The sequence below is a fragment of the Protobothrops mucrosquamatus genome, unplaced genomic scaffold (assembly GCF_001527695.2).
Source record: "Protobothrops mucrosquamatus isolate PMUCROS unplaced genomic scaffold, P.Mucros_1.0 scaffold128, whole genome shotgun sequence".
Taxonomy (NCBI): Eukaryota; Metazoa; Chordata; class Lepidosauria; order Squamata; family Viperidae; genus Protobothrops; species Protobothrops mucrosquamatus.
Window position 1 is genome coordinate 16560 of NW_015386495.1, and position 16356 is coordinate 32915.

The 16356-nt window shown below is 37.5% G+C and overlaps 1 protein-coding gene across 1 annotated transcript in view; it reads left to right on the top strand.

Annotated features, from left to right (window-relative positions):
• Positions 1-12033: 12033 nt before the first annotated feature.
• Positions 12034-16356, top strand: part of LOC107284892 (putative RNA-binding protein Luc7-like 1) — a 167718-nt gene continuing 163395 nt past the window's right edge. The window contains exons 1-3 of the mRNA XM_015813014.1: positions 12034-12141; positions 13441-13584; positions 13893-14069. Of these exons, the coding sequence (XP_015668500.1) occupies positions 12034-12141; positions 13441-13584; positions 13893-14069 (429 nt within the window). The remainder of the gene's footprint in view (positions 12142-13440; positions 13585-13892; positions 14070-16356) is intronic.

Sequence of the window (16356 nt, forward strand, 5' to 3'; positions counted from 1 at the left end):
GCCCGGGACAGGGGTCACTCCTCTGTCCTTGTTCTTTTGGACCTCTCAGCGGCTTTTGATACCGTGGACCACGGTATCATGCTGCGACATTTGGGTGAGTTAGGAGTGGGAGGCACTGTTATGCGGTGGTTCTCCTCCTTCCTCACCGACCGTACGCAGTCCGTATTGGCAGGGGGACAGAGGTCGACCCCAAGGCCCCTAACTTGTGGGGTCCCACAAGGGTCGGTCCTCTCTCCCCTTTTGTTCAATATTTATGTGAAGCCGCTGGGGGAGATCATTCGTGGCTTTNGCCCTGAGTCCGTAAGGAGAAGGGCGGGATAAAAATTTAAACAAATAAATAAATAAATAAATATAGTTAGATATGTAAACTCACAATTTCCTTCGCATTGCCTGATCAAACTGGTTGCCTAAAATACCTACCAAAGCCCTGGCAGGGTATGGACCTGCCAAGGTTTTGGCTTTATCGTAGTATAAATGATGCCTATAGTACTCTGTTTCTAAAATAACGTTCTCACAAATACTTTCTCATGGTATCTAAAAACCATTTTGCATAATAGCAATTCACTGACTGATACTTGTTCTAGAAACGCATTACTAAGAATAATCCTTCTGTAAATTTCATTTCTTTTTGTTCATAAAACCTAGTCTTCAGACTATAAAACAGCAGCTAAGAAATGGCAGGTATTAAGTAATTCTGCTGGGAAAATAAAACTAACATTTGACTTTCCCATTTCTATTTTTCACTAAGGTGATAAGAATTGTCAGAACTGACAGCACTGGCCATTGCTTTAATAAGGAGATAGTTGAAGACTGTAAAATTGTCTGCAGCTGCCACTGTACACAAAGAATTTAAAATTGCAGCTTGTAATTTTTATATCATTCAGGATACTGGATTAAAAGCTGAATAATGTAACCAATATCCCTGTATTGCATATAAAAGATTCAGAATATGGAGATCTATGAAAATTGTCAAGATAATACTTAACAAATATCTAAGAGCCATTGCAATAATCTCAGTCCATATATCTGACTCCAATCTGAAATCAAATACATATATTTCATGTTATAAAATGAACATTTTAAGTACAAATGATATAAATAGAACAAGGAAATATAAACTATTTAATTGGCTGCACAATTCTAGCAACATAGAATAATTTTATTCTGCACAAAAATTTAGATTAAATCTGATTCCCATGGCAATGGACGAGTGCTGAATAGTTGTGAGCCCTGAGAAAATCTAACAATTTCTTTAGGAACTCAAATAATGTGGCTATATAAATGTTGATAATAACAATTTCCACTTTGGGAGAACCTTCTCTAATAATTATAAAAGGAGATTGAAGTGATTAAAATGTCATTTAAACTATATGCAAATGAATTTGGTGCTACCTTTTGCTAGCACGCTTAAAAAGCCGCTATGATGATAGGCATTACATGCAAAAGTCAAGTACTCTTGGAATCTTAATAGCAATTGAATACTGTGACAGATCAGTTTTTTTCTAGTGATTGAAATATCACCAGAGGAACAAAGGCTTTAGGAGAAGCACGTATTTTAGAAGGCTAGGTCATATACAGTATATGTCTGGAATCTCATATTGACCAAATGAAGTCCTGCTTGTGAAGAATTTCACCACAATCAGAACTAGCTGTTTGTTTCAGGGCATGGAATACAGAACTATATCAGCATAAAATGAAAACCTGAAACAAGGTCAGTCCAAACTAACACTCATTAGAAATGATATCCAAGGAGCAGCATATAGAATTTAGCAAGTTAGGATAGTTTCATGAGCAAGCTAATGAAGAAATATTCCAGTAACTAGTCTTCTGAACCAAGAGTCAATTAATAGTAATAGTAATAAAGTTGGAAGGGACCTTGGAAGTCATCTAATCCAACCCCCTGCTCAGGCAGGAAACCCTATACCATTTCAGGTAAATGACTGTCCAGTCTCTTCTTAAAAACTTCCAGTGTTAGAGCATTCACAGCCTCCAGAAGCAGGTCATTCCACTGACAGTTCTAACTGTCAGGACATTTTGTTAATGTTGTACACATTACCATTTTACGCCTTACTTAGGAATAGCAAGTAGTTTATTCTTTGCTTCACCTGCCCACCAACTGGTCCTATATTCTGTGCTGTTTATGATCTGCAGCAGTAGGTGCTAAGTCGAATTCCATTTAAAATAAAAAGATGAATGCTTTGAGATAGATCTGAGTTCCTTCTGTGAATTTCTGCTATAGATGATTTATAATGAACATTCAATCATCATAGAAGTAGAAAATACTCTGACTGACCCTTGGGATTTTGATCTGGATGCCTGATATCTAAGAAATGGATAGATATATACCTAGTTTTCTTGAAGCAATTTCATCATCATCATCATCATCATCATCATCATCATCATCATTATCATCATCAAACCTTTATTACAGCCTTTAGATCAAATAGGAAAACAATAAACTTGTCATTATTATTAATAAAACTTTTTTTAAAGAAAAGACGTACAATGCAATAAAATTACATAAAACACATTATAGTAATTCTAACGAAGATAGCAGTAGCAATCACCACAATTTGTTCTAAAGTTCAGCCATAAGTAGGATGGATACAATAAATGATAGCACAAAATCAGGAATATATCAAGGTCCTGATCAGACAGAAGCAGTGAGAAATAGACATTGTGCTCTCATGGGGGTAGTTCTTTAAAATGGGCTAAATCTGTATCTTCTGAGATTTTCTATAAAGTAAACAACAAAGGAACATAGGCATAAGCACTGCTGAAAAGGAACATTTTTATAACTGTAACAAACTCACCCAATTTTCCCCTGTTTCTTGAACAGAAGGAGGGATTGTCTAGCACCTCCTTTTTTCAGTGATTCTAATAGTATGTCAAATGCAAAGTATGTCTTAAGTGTTGCTTACTCTTACTGGCTGTTTAATCTAGGCATACCATCAACTAGTTGAATCAATGGTTTTTTGACAGAATCATAGACGTTTACTTGGCTCTTGTTTCAATTCCTATGAATTTCTCAGGTTTGGGATGAGAGCCAGCAAGCGACATTCACCATTATTACTTTTCTGAGAGGGAAAAACAAAGAACACTTTTGTGGTTAGGATTACTACAAAATGAGCAGGATGTGCTTTTTCCAGAAATTCAGAAGGGTGGACATAACAGGCTGTGCTTTCTGAAGAAATACTACACTTGATGTTTGAAGAGGATCATCTGAGAAAATATTTGTTTAACTTGGACGCTGTTTTCTGTTTTAAGCTAGCACAGTGCTTGATTTATATGTGGCAGAATCTCATTTCCATCTTTACTTCTGCATCAGCCCAGGAAATTTGTAACATTAAATTTATCTTATATAATTATATACCTTATAATTTATCCTAAAATTTCTAGTAGTATAACTGCTCTACCTGCTTTTTGTCTGAATTTCCCTGAGACATTTTACCAGGACTTCATATTAATGGCAAACTATGTATGAAATAAACATAATTATCTCCTCTTTCTCTAAAAAGAAATATAACCTCTTTGCATTTATTTTACATGGAGCTAGTATTGTACCATCTCCATAAACTCCTCTAGCTTTAGATTAATTTTCTGCTGATGCTAATGTGCTCAGAGATAAACAGAGTTACAGATAGTTCTAATACATGTTAGCACATTTGGTACAGTAAAAATGCATTTGCATTTACAGGGAAAATGCAACCTAAACTAAGGAGAAACTTCCTAACAGTGAGAACAATCCACCAGTGGAACGGCTTGCCTCCAGAAGTTGTGGGTGCTCCATCAATGGAGGCTTTCAAGATGAGACTGGACAGCCACTTGTCTGGAATGGTATAGGTCAATGATGGTGAACCTTTTAGACACCGAGTGCCCAAACTGCAACCCAAAACCCACTGGCTGCAGTGGTAACGGCAGGCTGGGTGGGACTAAAAAGTTCAATCAATCAATTCCAACTTTGCAAGATCTTTTTTTCCCGTGAGAAGTTGAAATTGATTGATTGATTGATTGAATCTTTTTTTTTTGCACTCGGCGGTGGAGGCCTAAAGCTAAAAGATTTTATAAAATCCAGTGGAAGGCCTAGGACTGGGGCGATTGTGCGCGTGCCCACAGAGAGGGCTCTGCGCGCCACCTGTGGCACGCATGCCATAGGTTCGCCACCACAGGTATAGGTCTTCGGCTTGAGCAGGCGGTTGGACTAGAAGACCTCCGAGGTCTATTCCAACTCTATTATTATTCTGTTACTCTGTTTATTTTATTTATATTGCTGTCCCTATTACAGATGTGACTACAACATTACAGTTAACTATATGTTAAAAATAGAGAAAATATCAACAAAATCATACATTTTTTTCCCTCACGTATTGTCATAATTCACTTGATTTCTATATGGCTACAATCAAAATGCAAAAACTGCACTTGAACATTCTGAGGTACATCAAAATCAGTGTATACTAATAAGAAATACAAGAATGTGCTGAACATGTGTAGTGCTTTTAAAAATAATCGTTGGGTCATAGTTATATAGAAGATATTTCCTCTCTTTATGTCTGAAAAAGAACACTATTGTATAACTATGCTTCTATGTGTGTCAATTCTAAGGTTGGAGAAGACAATCTGGCCCTCAATGTTGAAAGGAAGCAAGAGCCTTGCATGGCTGGAATCCCACATAAACCTACTTTATTATTCTGACTTATTTTTATTATGCAAAGAACCCAGCATCTGTAGGAGTCAGACATTCTATGGAACTATTTAACAAACAGATAAAAATATCTGTGTGATTATTTGAATTCAATTATAGTTCACATAGTGCATTGGGGATTTATTCTCCTTTCTTCCTGACCAGTAGTTTTCTTTAACTTGTCCTTTATATAATTAATCCTATTTGAAGAACAAAAAGAACTTTTTTTATATACTCAGCATTTCAATGTTCCATTTATCTTAGTATAGCAGGTAAATGCATGTTTGCCATTAACAGCTTAACTGTTTATTTAAAGTTTTAAAGTCTTGGTAAAATGCTTGAAAACATCCTCCAAGATCATATCTGGCATCAATTATTAGCAGGAAGGAAAAGTAATTTTATGTTAAAGAATAATGGAATGAAAAATGAATGAGGTCAATTTGAACCAAAGGCAGTATGGCTGACATGGCTAAATCTGAAAAGTATGAAATAACACAAAACCAACACTATGCTGTCCACACAATGTACTATTTTGTTTCTGCAGATGAATCCTCAGATCATAAAAGAATGTGCAAAGAATTTTATCCTAACCTATGTTTCTAGCAAAGATCGTATATAACTTTTTCTTAATTAAAATTTAAACTCTCAGAAAGGATGACTTTACACAACTGCAAACAGCATCCCCCTGGTGGTGGAGGCTATAGTGAATATAATTGTTTTAGTACTATTTTCCTTGTTAATGTAGCTCAATTATTTTATAAAATATAAAGATAAAAATAATTATATGTATATAGTTTTTAAAAATTCCCTTCTCAACCCAGTGGGTGGTTTGAGTCTTCCTCAATCTTGGGTCCTCTACCAAACGTCTGGGAGTGTGAAGTTTTTGTGCAGTTTTTGTGCAGTAACTTATCTGTTCCCAGCAGCTGTTCCTAGCACAGAGTTTTGATGTTCCTGGGATGTATGGGAGCCACTCTCCCAGGTTAGGAATCACAGCCTGAGTGCTCCTATCACCACTGGGACCACTTTGGCCTTGACTTTCCAGATCCTCTCTTATTTCTCTTTCAGGCCTTGCTATACTTCTCCAAAACTGTGCATATTTTATATATAAAAAATTATGTCCCACCCAACTCCTAATAACTCTGGGCAACATACAAATGATTTAAAAGATAAAAAAGACAATAAAACAAGTATCCCTCAACCCATCCCCCACAAAAATGACCCCAAGCCAAAGCAGAAATGGCAAAATAACAAACTGGGTGGAAAGAAAAGAAAAAAATACCCCTAAATTACAATGGTTGAGTAATCCTTACCAAAGGCCTGGTGACCCAGAGAGAGAGAGAGAGAGAGAGAGACAGACAGACAGACAGACAGACAGACAGAGATGTATACACACACATATACATACATATATGTCTATCCATATATGCATTTTTTAAAAAGTGAGCAGGGAGAGCGATATTCATTGCTTTGTGGGCTTTCTTATGGAATACACTGTTATGGAAAGTCCAACCATATCAAACATTTCTGTATTCAACCAAGTCCAACATCTCTCAAAACCATCTAAACATTTTTAAGAAAGTAATACTTTTTTTACATGGTAGGCTCAAAGGCAAGCATCCAATTATTAATTTTTGAAGAAATATTAGAAGTTTTAATAAAATGACCTCTTTAAAAAATTTTTTGGAAGTGTAGAAAAATCTTTGTTAAGAAAAACCTAAATCTAAAAAATAAGTTTCTCAAATGCTTGGAGCAATATATTGATTTATTTTAATTTGCAATTCTAATATTCTCTCTACCGAGTTCAATCCAACTTACTTTTTAGTAGGCCTATTTAGTTAATTTTCAGGCTCAAAAGCTCTTGCTGTGTTTTGTTTTTACTAACCCAAGTTCCAGAAGCATTTACTTTTTATGCTTCTACTTTTATTTTAATCCGTAGGGGGTTTCTCAAGAACAGTAGTATAATAAAGGCCTAAACTTTTATAACAGTTCCCTCCCCCATTTAAACATCTTAAAGAAGCTTTTTAAAATGTAGTTTGGGAAAGAATAAGGATGATTATTATGTTTTTTTTCTCTGCTTGCCCTGTCATCTTCAAAGTAGTTTCATAGAATCAAACAAATCCGAAAGGCTTAAAAGCAAAACTGAAGCAAAAGTACACAAATGCCAATCTAAATGTATTGTGCTGCTTGTAAATTTCATAATAAATGTCATTCCAGGCTCAAGAAGATCAATACCTGTCAAGTTAGATTTGTAGGCAGAATGAATAACTGGGTTGGCTGAAAAGAGCAAGCTACGGGAACTTGATTCCTACAGAGTCACATGGTTGATTTCAGAAGTATGCCATTTCTTCCTCACAATCTATTGAAGCCAGGTCTATTTAAAGTTGAACTAAGATAGTCTGACACAAAAAGTTTTGGAACAAGACTTCATATATAACAATCATTTACACACGAAAAGAAAATGCTGTCCCTAAGTTATTTTATGCAGTATCTCTTTGGCAGTTTGCCTCAACCTTGTGCCTTCTATAACACCTAGGACCACAACTTCCCAAGTTCCTAATCTGCATGGCCATATCTGAAAATTGTGAACGATCATATCTAAAATACCATGTCTGTTGGAATCCAGGTTGAAGAAGATAGTTCAGTGAGTGAGTCTCTAAATTATACCATACTGTAAAGAGGAGGAATATGTAAGGCGTGTCTAAAACATTCTAATGGCTAAGTTCTCATAAATCAAAATTAACCTAGCATATCCTTCAGACCTACCATCATGTGGATAATCTATAGTTGAGTATGTCATTCAAACCCCTGAATTAAATCAACTCAGCAACCATGAATGAGCATGTTCTATTAGCAGGCAACGTGTTTGAAATAGATATAATATTCAAGCTGTTTTCCATGAAAATCAACCCATTATGTTGGACAGTTGTTACTCCAAAGAAAATGTGGGTAGGCTTTCAGGCATTATAACATTTTCTATAACAAGTGGCAGCCTTTAACAATGTTGGCTGATCCCCAAAGAGTAATAAGAGTCAGACTTGGCTGGCACTTGGATGTGAGAGAAATCAGGAAATGTCATGACTGTAGATTAGACCAGGTAATCAAAAAATTAAACTTCTTCCTTATTGTGGGGTGGGGGAAGGTGTGCTTTCAAGTCAGTGTTGACTCCTGACCATTGCCTGGACAAGTCCCTTCAGTGTTCTTGGCAAGGTTTTGGATGTAATTTTTCATTGCCTTGTTCTAAAAGTGAGAGAAAGTGATGGGCCCAAGGTCACCTTGCAGGTTTGGTGCATGGAAAAATTCTGGCAAGATTTCAGAAGTGCTTTACTATTGGCTTCTTCCTAAGGCTGATAGTGAGTGAGTGGCCCAAGACCACCCAGTTGCTTTGTGCCTAAGGTGAGACTAGAACTTATCGTCTCCCAATTTCTAGTTTGGTGTCTTAACCACTAAACCAAACTGGCTCTCTTTCTTATTATTAAGGATATGTTTGTTTTCATGGAGTCACTAGGAGTCATCTTAAAACAGGGATCTCTACCTTTTAAAAATTCTGCTACTTGATCTTTCAGAGGCTTTCAATCAGATTACTGCCCTACAATATTTATGAGAAATAATATAAGATGGAAATTGGTGGCTTTGGAGGTGTACTAAGCATATTCTATAGTATAATTTCATGAACTGCTCAATGCTGAGCTCTTTCATTATTCCTTTCATGTTTGGTCTTGATTTCAAGCTACATTGTATTATTTTACCATTCTATTTTTTATATATTTCATACTTTTTAAAAAAATGTTGTAAAGCACTTGTGGTTAATAGCTGGAAAACATTATAGAAACTAATAACGATGGCAATAATATTTAAAACAGTTTTGCTGGAAAGTTTCTAATCCAATAAACAACTTTGGAAGAAAATAAGGAAAGGAAAAATCTTTAAAATAATTGAAGAGACCAATTTTATTATGCATAATATTCTGGGGGGAAAATCAGGAGCCAGGACTATAAGCCACTGGGGCTGAAATGTAAATCAGTAGAATGTCAAAAAAAATATGACTGAAAACATATTAGAGCCAGTTAGTGGGTAAAGTAGAAAAAAATTTAGTGAGAAGTTTACATAAGAACTCTGTTCCAAGTCAAAGTACTTCTGGATTTATTAACACATATTGTTAACTGTGTTTGAGAACAAATAGATTTATATCTAATCCAGATGCCAACTATTTGAAACCAAACAATATATATATTTTTTCTATGAAAAGCTGTAGAGCTTGCTGGTTATCCAATTTCCCATTTCTTGGCTTCCACCATTTTAGCAAGTATTTCAAGAAGAAAGCAGTTTTGACAATTCTGTACCTCTCCTTCACCTCCCCGCTTCCGTTCCCCTTCCTCTGTCCCTTCCATCAGACATGTGCATATCACATGAAATAAGGGCGTGGATGGCACTCCCAAGTGATTTATTTTATACTCCCCTTTTGTGTAGAATAAGTGGAGGAAATGCAGCAACTTTGGATGAGATAATAGTTGAATATTATTCTTTCCTCTCGCTCAGTGCTTAGAGGTCAATAGAATACCACTGTCTTCAACTCATTTCTGAGGAATTCAGAACTAAAACAATAGTGGTGTGCAAGACTGTTAACAATATGTAGGATTTTTTTATATATGTGTCTGTGTTGTGAAGCTGTCTCTTGCATTTCAGTAGTTCAGTATGTATTCCTGAGATACATACAATGGAAGATTATTCAATTGCAACTGAAAACTGTTAATTGTTGTTAAAATTCTCACCAGTAGTCTTCTGGATTGACTCTTATTTGTAGGCAAGGTTCAGACAAATACGCACACAGAAGGCAAGTTAGATACTTATGAACAAATTAAGGGGGAAAATGAAGCCAATTACTGTTTGTGTAACAATACAGGCGGTGACACGACTTCTGTGTCTTCATAAGTAGCAAGCCAAAACAATCTCAACTTCCTACCTTATTTTTATTCACTGTCCCTTCATTCCATCTAATTTCCCTAGGCCTAATCACATAGCGGTCAGATTTAAACAAAAAGCATCACCCACAGCTGGGCTAGTAGCAACCTCACACCATACCATTTTAAAAAAAATACTACAAATCTGCAGGTTCACATTCTTCATTTTTACAATAGAGGATTTCATGTCATCTTGAGAGGAACACATTTATTATTGCAAGTGGACAGTGATCCATGAATGCTTATGTAATAATAAATGTATTAGTTTTTATGATTCCATAAAACTAATCATTATATTTTCTCTAAAAGCCTAACATGACTCTTTGGAAAGTGTTAGTCATGTCATTAAGGAAATAAACATTTTGATGGATAGCTGGCAAATATTTATTCTGATTAAACTTTTTCATGGCTTATGAGGTAACATGAGATTGGCACAGAATTTAAACATGATTGCTCTTGTCTTATTTTTGCTTGTCTGGACTGGCACGTTTTAAGTGTTGTTGTCTTACATTTAATATACAGAGATGCTTAAAAGTTTGTGAATCCTTTGAGTTTTCAATATTTCTGCATAAAATATTCTGCCTTAAAACATGATCACTTTTCTACAGAAGTCCTAAAACTAGACAAAAAGAAGCCAATTAAATAAATGAGTCAAAAACATATTTGTTCATTGATTTATTGAGGAAATGATCCAAAGCTAAATATTTTATGTGGAAAAGTAGGTGAGCCTTTCCTTTCAGTAACTGATTGGCAGCAATAACTGAAACTAAACTTTTGCAATAACTATTGATCAGTCCTGCACATCAGCCTGGAGAAATTTTATCTCATTCCTCCTTACAGAACAGAATCAACTCACGGATGTTGGTGGGCTTTCTCATATGTACTGTTCACTTCATGTTCTCCCACAATATTTCTATAGGATTAAAGTCACAACTTTGACTTGGCCATTCTAAACTTTCTTCTGCTTTAACCATTCTTTGGTTGTGTGACTTGTCTGTTTTGAATTCTTGTCTTGTTGCATGATCCACTTTTTATTGACCTTCAGTTCATGGACAGATACCTTGTCATTTTTCTGTGGAATTCAAAATCCATAGTTTCTTCAATGATGGCAAACCACCTCTGTCCAGAAGTCCAGACCCGATATCACCACCATATCTTAAGATAGGGTTCTTATGCTGAAAGCAATATTTGCCTTTTGCCAAGCATATCTCTTTACATAGAAGCCAAAAAGTTAGTTGACCTTTTCTGAGTAGGGTAACGTTGGTACCAAATGGCATCAATTTTTACACAATCTGCCTAACAGTGTACTGGTGGAATCCAAACCATTTGAAATAATTTTGTAACTTTTTCCAGCATGATGAGCATAAAAAAAAAAATTCTGGGAAGTCCTCAGAAATCTCCCTTGTTCAAGCCATGACACAATTCCACATCATTGTTTTGAACAGAGCAGACTTTGATAGCAGATACCCAGAATTCTTATTTCTTTAAATAAGTCAGGACTTCCCAGACTCTCAACTGAGTGTCATCCCATTGATTGAAATGCCTGACTCTAATTCTTATTTAAATAAAGTGATAAAGGTTTACATACATTTCCACACACAAATATGTAGCTTTGTATCATTTTCTTCAATAAAGCAATGAGTAACTATAATGTTTTTGGCTGATTTATTTAACCAGGTTCTCTTTATCTAGTTTTAGGGCTCATGTGGAAATATTGTAAATTGAAAACAATTACAAAATTGCAAAAAAAGTTAATTTTTTCCCCAACCCTTTTCAGGTCCATTAGTTCCAGAATCTTTGTTTAGAAGAAAAAGTGATAGACAATTGGAATGATGATGAGAAGCAAAGTGTTTATTGTAAACACAAGTGCAAAATTAATATTTGCAGTGTGAGTTTTGCAAATATTGGAAAGGTTAATGTGACTGTATAATATTTATTAAAATGATGAATAAATAAACCAATAATGAAATGTATCATGAAATTTCTGCAGCAACTGTGTTTTTGCCTTCAAGTAAAACACGGTGGCAAAATTACATTCCATGGGACAAAGCACAGTCTATATTCCATCTAATTTATTTTAAGCAAACTCTGAACTCAGTTTCATTTAGCAGTTTAGAATCCAGTTTAGAATCCAGTTTAGAATCCAGTTTAGAACAGAGAGCTGTTGGAGGGCCAGCCGAACCGAATCCGCTCGAACACAGGTAAGGATACATGTTAGATCCTACCTAGTGGCGATGAGAGTGGCTAGGACTAACTACTATTCCTCACTCATCGCGTCATCAGATAGTCGCCCGGCCGCCCTCTTCAGGGTGACCCGCTCCCTCCTTCAATTGAGGGGGGGGATCCCCTGGAGGNAACATTAGCACTGTCTTGTTTCTATACAAACAGGCGATGGATCACTTGGAATCTTTCATTGCTGAGTGTGATAGAAGAACAGAACTGGCTAAAAAACGACTTGCAGAAACCCAGGAGGAGATCAGCGCTGAAGTGGCTGCAAAGGTATTTCTGTTGTGCAGTTGTGCTCTTGGTAAAATGCCGAGACTCTTGAAATTCACAAATTAACTGGCTGTTGTGCAAGGCTTCTGGTGGTTATCTATACCAAGGGTCCCCAACCCTCGGTCTGTGGACTGGTATCGGGCTGCGGCATGCCAGCAACTGGTCCGCCCAAACAAGCAGAGCCCCATCTGTGGGATGCGAGCAGCACACAAAACCACACATTCTCCGATCTGCGGGGAAAACCTTTCTCCGTGGAACCGGTCCCTGGTGCCCCAAAGGTTGTGGACCTCTGATCTATACAATTGATTGGGCAAAACTCATCTAGGTGGTCTTAGGGATCCTGTAGGTTCATACGTTGCTTTAGTGGCAATCTAGGCTTAACATCTGTGTGAAGACATCTGAGATAACTTAAGAGCTGGAAATACCATAGATGTTGTAAGCATGAAGTCCCTCTTCAAGCCACTTTGAAATTCCTTTAGAAAGATAGAATTTAGATTTAAAGGTCAAATAAACAGCGTAGCTGCTCTTTAGTATTTACATTAGGGATAACATTAGTTTATCCATAAGATTGTGTGGAGAATTGCTTATCTGTTCTATTCATGCTTCCCATGCTAAATAAATAAACCAAGCACGTGTGCTTTTACATTATATAACAATGGCTTTACTTACCAGTTAACTTTTGTCTCATGGCTTTCTGCCAGTGCTAAAATTCATTACAAAACCAGAGATGCAGTGGTTGAAGCAGGAGATTAAAAATGAACGTGGTTTCTCTTAAACCTGTTTCATGCCAGAACTTCTAAACATAAAATGCCTTCCACCTGGGATGTATGATGCTACCCTGAGTCCTTTCAAAGTTGCAGTCGGTTCAAATAGTCGGTTTAATGTGACAGAAAATTATTAGGGTGCGATCCCATGAATCACATTTAAGATAGATGAGTTGGACTTTTGTTTAACTTACACTAAAATTGGTTTGATTTGATTTTAAGTCCTTGACCTAGCTATTATTTTGATGCAGATCCCCTGACATGGCATTCCAGGTTTAGGAATGGCACTGAGCCCTAAAGAGGGGATATATCCCACCTTGGATGATTAAAAAAAAAATCCACTTGCTTGGAAGTATGACCAACATCCATTTGTGGGTTTGACTGTTGTCGCTGGGGGGTTATTGGGGGGGGGAAATATTGCTTTAATTGTTTTTCTGTTGGGTTCTTATCTTTGTAAGCTGCTTGGAGTCACTGAGAGTGAGTCGTATAAATTTTCTTCAGTCAAACAAATGACCCCAAACCCATGTCCATTCTTTAGGCAGAGAAAGTGCACGAACTCAATGAAGACATTGGGAAGCTTCTGGCTAAAGCTGAGCAGCTAGGAGCTGAAGGGAATGTGGATGAATCCCAGAAGATCCTGATGGAAGTGGACAAAGTCCGTGCAAAGAAGAAAGAAGCGGAGGTGTGTTCTTCCTGAATTGCATATGCAGATTTACTGCTTAGATTTGCTGCTTTTTAAGCCTAGGATGTAACTAACCAAGTGAGACGGGATTACCTCTATCGAAAAACGGAGAAGGAAATTGCAAAGTTGATCTTCCTTTTTTGACTAATGCAGCTTTACTATATTAGATGGGTGTCTCTAGTGTTATTTGTGACGTATTGCAATTAGGCAAGGTAATGATGAGTCGTTGGCTACGGTGGGGAGAGGGAAGTCAGAAAGGTGAGCGATGGGAGTTTTCATTTTAACCTATTTCTGATCTTCTGATCTAGGAGGAATACCGCAATTCTATGCCTGCATCCAGTTTCCAGCAGCAGAAGCTGCGTGTTTGCGAGGTTTGTTCTGCATACCTCGGTCTCCATGACAACGATCGTCGTCTGGCTGATCATTTTGGGGGCAAATTGCATTTGGGCTTCATTCAGATCCGTGAGAAATTGGACCAGTTGCGGGTAAGGGCTGTAGTTACTCAGGGGTAAAGTACTCTTGTATGAAAAAAGACCTTAAAATCACTCTGGACAGTTTTGATTTTAACAATTGGGTAGACACAATAGTGGTCTAAGTCAGGGGTAGGCAACTTTGGCTGTTTTATGACTCATGGACTTCAACTCCCAGAATTCCTGAGCCAGCCTGGCTCAGCTTGGAAACCTCTCTCTTTCTCCTCAGCATGGCTGGCTCAGGAATTCTGGGAGTTGAAGTCCACAAGTCATAAAAGAGCCAAGGTTGCCTACCCCTGGTCTAGGTAAATCAGTGTTTGAACTGTCTCTTGTTCTTTAAAACTTAGAATGGGTGAATAGCCTATGTCAGACAATCCTACAGAGCAGTGGTGGCGAACCTATGGCACGGGTGCCAGAGGCGGCACTCAGAGCCCTCTCTGTGGGCACGTGCGCCATCGCCCCAGTCCTAGGCCTTCAGCTGGGTTTTATAAAACCTTTTCGCTTTAGGCCTCTACTGCCGTGTACAAAAAAAAAGGTTCAATCTATCAGCCAATTTCAACTTCTTGCGGGAAAAAAAAAGATCTTGCAAAGTTGGAATTGATTGATTGAACTTTTTAGTCCCACCCAGTCTGCCGTTACCACTGCAGCCACGCCCATCCAATGGGCCCCGCCCACCCAATGGGTCACACCCAGCCAATGGGCCACACCCACCCGGCACCCGACGATGCATAAGTGGGTTTTGGGTTGCAGTTTGGGCACTCGGTCTCTAAAAGGTTTGCCATCACTGCTACAGAGTAAGGATAGTTTCACGTTCACACAATTAAGTTCATGTGTGTGTGTAAAACTTGATTTTTCTCTCCTTTTCTCTGCTAAGTAAAATTCTTAATACTGTAATGTATGTGTGAAATGACCTCATTGAGGTGAGATGTTTTATGTAGCTGCATGGTTGTCATTAAGTAAACAGGCTTGTGTGAGTCAGATTTGTTTATTAGGATTAACAAATTTGACGCTCCTATTTAATTGTTGCCTTTGTCCATGGGATAAATCCGTAGGTTGAAATCAGAAACTTGTCGTTATCAACAGGGAAGACTATTAATCTTCTAAATTAAACACTTCCTATACTTCTCATTTTAAGGGGTAACTGAAGATGCTGTATATAAAACTAACACTTTGTCAGCCCATAAACTCGGCATAGTCAGCTGACGCCATCGCTGACTATAGGGGGCGAATCCTTGGCCCCCTCAGAGAGGGCGCGCAACTTGGGAGTCCTCCTGGATTCACGGCTGACCTTGGATGACCATTTGTCGGCCGTGACCAGGGGGGCGTTTTATCAGGTCCGCCTGATTCACCAGTTGCGGCCTTTTCTGGACCGGGACGCCTTACGNGGCCAAGCAATGTCGGCTGGCGACCCCCAGGGGGAGGGCCTTCTCTGTGGGTGCCCCTACCCTCTGGAATGAACTACCCCCCGAGATTCGGACGATTCCGGATCTCCTTACCTTCCGTCGCGCCCTCAAGACATGGCTTTTTCAGCAAGCGGACCTGGCCTAGGGAGGATTTTATACTGGGTTCATTTTAAGGAATTTGTGTCTCTATTTAAAAATAATTTTAAATAGAGACACAGCTTCTAATATTCGGTTTTTTAATCTGGTTTTACAGGGGTTTGTATTTTTATGCTTTGTATTTGTACTGTTTTTAATACGCTGTGCACCGCCCTGAGTCCTGCGGGAGAAGGGCGGTATATAAATTAAATTATAATAATAATAATAATAATAATAACACAACTCTAAAATTTGGTTTAATTCGGTTTTACAGGGGGGGATTGTATATATGCCTTTGTTTTAAATATGTTGTGCGCCGCCCTGAGTCCCGCCGGGAGAAGGGCGGCATATAAATTAAATAAAATAAATAAATAAATAAATAAATTTTGTACAGATAATTCAGTGCAGAATTCACCTGTCCTTCAAATTCTGGTTGTACTGTCTCATAGGCTCCTTTCTATGGTAAGCATCAGAAATAGTCTCAGTTCCAATTTGAACATTAATCATAATAGCACTACCAAGAATGAAAAATAAAGGAAAAATTCTGGGTATATCAAAATATTTCTTTCCAGATATTCTATACAAGAGTTTCCTAAGTTTATAAATGACAAGCATTTTATGGAGGATTTAAGATTCTTTGCAAAGAAGCGAGAGGGTGATTTTTATTTAAACAAAAGTCTTTGGGATTGTGACAATAGAAAGTCTTGCTTCGGATTACTTTTGTTTGAAATAATGAAAATTACTTGTGATTAAAAATCTCTTCC